The following is a 6,151-nucleotide window of genomic DNA, read 5'->3' as shown; positions in this document are numbered from 1 at the left end:
TAAGACCAGAGTCACGGTTTATAACATAAGTCCATTTTTATTAGAAATGAGGTTTTAGGACAGGGTAGAAAAAGCATCACATACTCACTGCTAGAATAAGTGGGGCATATTTCAAAAACTAATACATATCACAAATTCCAAAATGTGCACTCCCCTTGATGTTTGACATACATTTTCATCAACATTCAAAGATCAAAAAAACTTTGAATAAAGTTAAGTCATTTTTTGTATTCAGATCCAATGGACGTTGTAAGACCTCCAGCCTACTAATGAAATTTAAGCCAACACTGTGAAGCTTGAATGCTCCCTGCTGAAGAAACTATGCTCCTCCCCTATTGTTTCCAGGGCAGATATCTTTGAAACATTTCTGCATTTAATAGGTGAAGAAGTGTTTATACAGTAAATTATTTTACATAATGTTGGAAAAGTAACAAAAAAACTGCTAAACAGCAATTCTCTTCCAGTGACGCTTATAAAAGACTGACACCTTGTGGCCAAAACTAACATTAGGTTAGTTACAGCTTTGTCTACTCCCTCTACTACAAAATTCAGACTGAAGCACAAAAGATGAAATCCTCACATTCTTTCAGAGAAAGAGAAAAGGGAGCTTCAGTCATCTTTTAGGCCTCCAAATACAGCTGTGGGGACACTCTTCTGTTCTAGCTGCACCTCTGTAAAGGCCAAGAGGATAAGTATCAGTAAGTAAATGCACTTGGAAAAAAAACATGTATGCCCAAATACATAAAATATTACAACATTCTTTTGAGAAAGTTCTACTGCAATAAACAACACTCACCATCAGGCCCTTGGTCTTCATCCTCATTGCCGTCATCATCATCATCAATGTCAATCTCATCGGGATTGGCTTGTTTGGCTAGCTCAGCCAACTCACTGCGAGAAGTGTCACTTCTGCTTAAACCAGAACAGAAAGAATAGAAATTCCTCAGAAAACATTTTATTTAAAGCTATAGTTTTCATTTACACGTTTAATAATACAAACACTAACCTGACAAAGAGAATCTTTTCTTTTGGCTTGGGTTTGTCTTGCTCAGCTTCTGCAGCAAGCTGCTGAGCCTTCTGCTCCAACATTTTCATGTCATCAATTCCCATCTGTCCTGGAGCAAGATCTGACACTGGACACGATGGGGAATATTATTAGTTTTAAAATACACAGTACCTCAACTCTTCCGTTTGACAATATGGTTTATGCAGTACCTTGCAGTGCATTCACTAGGGTGGCAGAAAAACAACTGACAGAGACAAGTTACTTCAAGCTTGCTCACCTGTACCAGTGGAGCTTGTAGTGGCCTTTAGCATCTGAGAGGACATGAAGTTGACCTGAGTGTTGTACGTGGCCTGGACACTGCGTTTGATCCTCAGCATCTCTCTAATGGTGTCCTCGTTACCATGGCGAATTTCAAATTCTTTCCACGTCTGCCAGAAATTAGCTGTAACCTGCAATATCAAGTTCATAAATATGTCAAGATAAATTATGAAGTGTGTCATTAAATAACAAACAATGGCAAGGTGGTTTAGCTTACCCTTGGGTCACAGATTTGGGAACAGTAGGAGTAGATAGCCCTCGCCCGATCAATCTCACCCAGTTTGCTCTCCATGTCTGCAAATCGCTGACACATTTCCCTTGCATGCTCATCAGGCAGAACCTGGATAAATAGCAAGGTACCTTTTAGTTTTTATCATCTTAACATGCAAATTTTTTCAAGTTTCAGTAAAAGAAACATATTTTTAGTTACCTCAATAGCCTTTTGGTAAATTGCCCTGGTATATGTAACTCCATAAATTTCAGCTGCTCGCTTGATGTAAATATTGAACATGTGATGTCTCTCCTCAGTTTCAACTGCCTGTGTTGCTCTTTCATAGACCGCCATGGCATGTCGTGCCAAACCATACTCCTCCTCCAATTTGGCATACAACAGGTAAATGGCTGAAAACCAAATTGTGATAAATAAAAATAATTTTTAAGTGCGTTGAATAGATTGTTATAACTGCAATTCTAACAAAGCTACGTACTCTTGGCAAATTTGGCCGGACAGCCATCCAGGGCTTGTTCAAATAAATCTCTTGCTCTCTCCAGCTTCTTGCCTCCATAACGATCAATGAACTTGGTGAGATAAGTGTTCCAGATGTCATAAACATTTGGCCACCTGAAGAGAGCAATTCCACGCTCATATGCCTAAACAGTGGTTAAAACAACATTAAAGCATGACTTAGATCAGCACAGCAATAATACTTTGAGTGAATATCAATATTGGTTTAACTTAGTGGCATGTGATTACTTTAAAGCTTTCCTCAAAGTAGTTGTGCTCTTCAAGGAACATCGCATAATTTATAACGATCTGGGGTGTAGCAATGCGGAGGTCAATAATGCGATCATACACAGCTTTCGTAGACTGAAAAGGAGGAGAAAAGAATTAGACAAATTCTCAGTCTTTAGAGACGGCATTCTCTCAAGACTAGAACTGAATAACATAATTTTTTATCATGTGGTTTATAAGTATTGCTTATCACTGTGTCAGATAGTATACTGGAACAATATAGACTTGTAAGAAACATACCTGAAACGTGCCAAGACTCTCCTCCAGGTCTGCCAGCATAGACCAGACCTTCAAGGATTTGTACACTCTGTTTTGGACTGGTTCAGATGAATCGAAGTACTCTGCTTTCTTAGATGGGATAGCTGTGGCTTTCTAAATTGAAATAATTAAAAGCCATTATATTATAAATGATATCCACAAGGCACATGTACACAATTTTAAAGTTAAAAAAACGCCCCCCCCCCCAAAAAAGAGCAACACACTCAGCAACATTGTTGCAGTTTCTCCATCCCACCAGTAGATGTCACCCAACATCTATTAAAGCATAACATTTTATTTATCATCAGATGTCACTAATAAAAATGCAGATGAGAATATCTCACCCTCAGGATGCGCAGCGCCTGTTCATAGTTCTCATGGCGAAGCTCCATTTCGCCATATTCGCACCACACAGCAGCAAGGTCATCTACCTGCTTGTAATTCACCTTGGTAGCCTTCTCAAAGATTGTCCTTGCCTGGTCATAGTCACACGATACAAGCCGTTAAAATAATAATAAGATGTTTTTCTTAATAATAATAATAATAAAGAAGAAAATAATAATAAAGAAAATTATCTGACTACAGGGGAGGTCTGCAACATTGAAGCAGAATGAAAATGTATGACTTACATCATCCAGTTGCTCATTTTCCTCATAAAATTTTGCAAAAGAAACCCAGAGTGAATGAGGTTTCCCTGTCGCTTTCATTGCATCCACTGTCTGTACTGCCTCGGTATAGGTATTGATGATCTACAGACAGAATTGTAAGCATAGATGCTGTATACAGTATTTGTTTATTATTATTGCAGTTTCAAAAAAAATGTCTAATACTCACTTGACGTGGATTCCCCACATACAGTTTGACCCGCTTGTGCCATTCATGTACATTATGGGGGTTCTGCCTCAATAGTACACTGTTTAAAAGGAGGGGCCGCCGGGCTATCAGCTGCTCAAAGCGGGCCAGTCTAAGCTCCAAGTCTATGTCATCTGCGAGGGACAAATTACAAGGCCATATTACGAGAGAAGCAAAATGAAGAGGGAATATTAGGAAAATTACACACCATCTTCCTCCTGCCCCATCTCAGCAGTGGTCTCCATCTTGGCAGCAATCATACTCTCTTCAAACTGGGCATAGCTATCAAAAACCTGTGTGAAATCTCTTACTGTAACCACTGTAAGGATTGCCTCTTCATACACATCACGGGCCTGAAATATGAAATACACAAACACTCAGTTATTCAGTAAATTAATAAAGAACTATGATACAGATTAAATAAAAAGATTTTCAGACAACACATACTTTCTCAAAGTGGCCACTCCTGATGTAATAGTCAGCTAAAGAGCACCATAGTTTTCCAAGTTGGTCCGTGAAACGAGTAAGTCCTCCTCGGATAATCGCTCCTACATTCAGGGAGGTCACCTTGTCGGGGTTCTGAGAGATCAGGTCGCAAAGCTCGTGCCACAGCTGTCCAAGAAATAAATGGGTAAAAAGAATGTATCCATTTGTGTTTCGATTACTAAAGCAGGAAAATTGGTAAGTGCTTGGAGTGGCAGTAATGTATTACTTGATAATTAGATTTGCCTTCTTTGGATAAAAAGTTTTCATCATTGACAACAGCTGCTAGTCGAACAGCTGCTTCATCCAAGCGGCCAACAGTGCGTAAGTAGTCTATGTATTCTTCTGCATTCTCTGGAGAAAGCTACATAATAAAAAAAGTACATTAGTCATTCTGACACTTGAATATACAAAACAATTTTTCTAATTCTAATGCCACATGTTTCCTATTCAACATCGTTTTTTCCCATTACCAGCAATCTTGCTCTTTTGCCTGAATACCTTCTTACTTACATCAATGCTCTATATAATGTTGTTGACCTAAATCATCTTCAAACTCACCTTAAGGTATCTGCGATATACCCGAATGGCTGTCTCAGGAAGAGGCAGGCTGCGGACAAAGCGGAGATACAGAGGCCAGATGCGAGGATGCTGAGTAACAGGAAGAGCTCTGAGTGCACGGTCAAACGTTCGCCGACTTCTTGTTATCTTGCATTGAGACACAAGGAACTGGCAGTAATCCAGCCATATTCTAGGCATCTAGGTCATAGAAAGACAGACAATTAGCACGTAATCCCTGCCTAATATAGCAGTATATTATGCATTTTATAACATTACCTTATGCATGAACACCAGTGCCCTTTCATGGCAATTATTGACCTCCTCATGTGCTGGTTCAGTGACACATTTTCCTTTGACTTGCTTCCGTCTCTCTCTCAGATAATTGTACCAGAGCTTATAGCTGTAAAAACAAAAGGCGTGAATTGTTTTTAAAATTAACTAAATCATTCTCCATATACTCCAGAGTATATTCAAAAACATCACTACAAATTTCGGATACCCAGATAAGTTTGCACAAGTAGGAAGATAGACTGGAGACAGGAGGGAATTTCATGGATGTGTGTCTACTACAGAAACTGACAAAAGCAGATAGACACGTTTACATTGTCAAAGCTTAAATAAAAATGTCCCCTCATGTGTAACTGGTTACCTGCCAGGAAGTTCTTTGAGCGCTCTTTCATAAATCATGTTGAGGGTGGATTTAGGTCCGTTCTGTTTGAATTCGATATAACGCATCCAGCACTTGACAGAGTAAGGGTTCCTGATGATTTCCTCTTCATAGGGAAGATCATCGTCCTCCTAACAAAGCCAGGATTCATAATGTATAATCATTTAGACTCACCAGCACGTTACCGTTTTAAACAGCTACGATTGCTAAAGTTAACATTGGCATGAAAGCGTATAACGAAATCTCTCATAGGTTAACATTTTTATACTTTATCTGAAAACGAGGAGCAATGCTAGTCCAATTACAAACATGGTTAAGTCACTACTTTGTTATAAACACGTCTACTTAATAACTTTAGAACAATAACAACACACTGCCGAGCTAATACCAATGAAACGTTGCTAGTTTAAACTCGTTGTAACGAAAACAAGAAAAATGTGTATTATAGTAAATATAGTAACTTACAAATATAACATCACTGCTTCCATTTAATGGAGACATTTCTTCATAGACAATGAAACGTATGATAGGATGACCGTTGCAGCTAAAAGTAATGCTAACTTTAGCTAACACTAGCTATCTAGCGTTTCAAAATCGTGGCGTACTCGTACTTCCGGTCTTGTGCAAAAACGACTGTCGTCACAGACGAGAAGCGCGTAAAACTCGTGAAAAACTACAAACCCCAGACGCGTTGCAATTCGGAAAGCGGTGCTAAAAAAACACGGGAAGCCCTCTGCAAGTTTAAGCATAAACTTTAGTGTCCACTTTAGTTTTCCCTTTAATGTTTGCAAAGTACTGTCTCAGTGTTTATGTAATATTTGTTAAGAATATTATAACACTATAGAATACAATAAATCTGTAAAACCTTTAAAGCTCCATGGCGTGAATGCTGAATGAATGAATTGCTAGATTATCAGATAAAGTAAGTGCTCTGAGCTAATGTTGCTTTATGGGTTTATAGACTTGACTGAAGCTAATTTGGTAAAGCCACATG

General features: G+C 38.7%; 1 protein-coding gene across 1 annotated transcript; it reads right to left on the bottom strand.

Annotated features, from left to right (window-relative positions):
* Nucleotides 1-11: 11 nt before the first annotated feature.
* Nucleotides 12-5,785, bottom strand: xab2 (XPA binding protein 2). The gene is made up of 19 exons (XM_029158854.3): nucleotides 5,623-5,785; nucleotides 5,140-5,288; nucleotides 4,767-4,890; nucleotides 4,491-4,688; nucleotides 4,159-4,293; nucleotides 3,894-4,058; nucleotides 3,655-3,799; nucleotides 3,429-3,580; nucleotides 3,224-3,343; nucleotides 2,939-3,070; nucleotides 2,577-2,708; nucleotides 2,298-2,411; nucleotides 2,032-2,194; nucleotides 1,755-1,945; nucleotides 1,542-1,664; nucleotides 1,284-1,455; nucleotides 1,007-1,133; nucleotides 797-909; nucleotides 12-671 (listed from the first exon to the last, which is right to left on the bottom strand). The coding sequence occupies exons 1-19, from the start codon at nucleotides 5,656-5,658 to the stop codon at nucleotides 610-612; spliced, it is 2,553 nt and encodes an 850-aa protein (XP_029014687.1). The 5' UTR covers nucleotides 5,659-5,785; the 3' UTR covers nucleotides 12-609.
* Nucleotides 5,786-6,151: the final 366 nt, after the last annotated feature.

The sequence above is a fragment of the Betta splendens genome, chromosome 8 (genome assembly GCF_900634795.4).
Source record: "Betta splendens chromosome 8, fBetSpl5.4, whole genome shotgun sequence".
NCBI classification, from domain to species: Eukaryota; Metazoa; Chordata; class Actinopteri; order Anabantiformes; family Osphronemidae; genus Betta; species Betta splendens.
The sequence above is the reverse complement of the archived record's forward strand: the minus strand, read 5'-3'. Positions and strand labels throughout refer to the sequence as shown.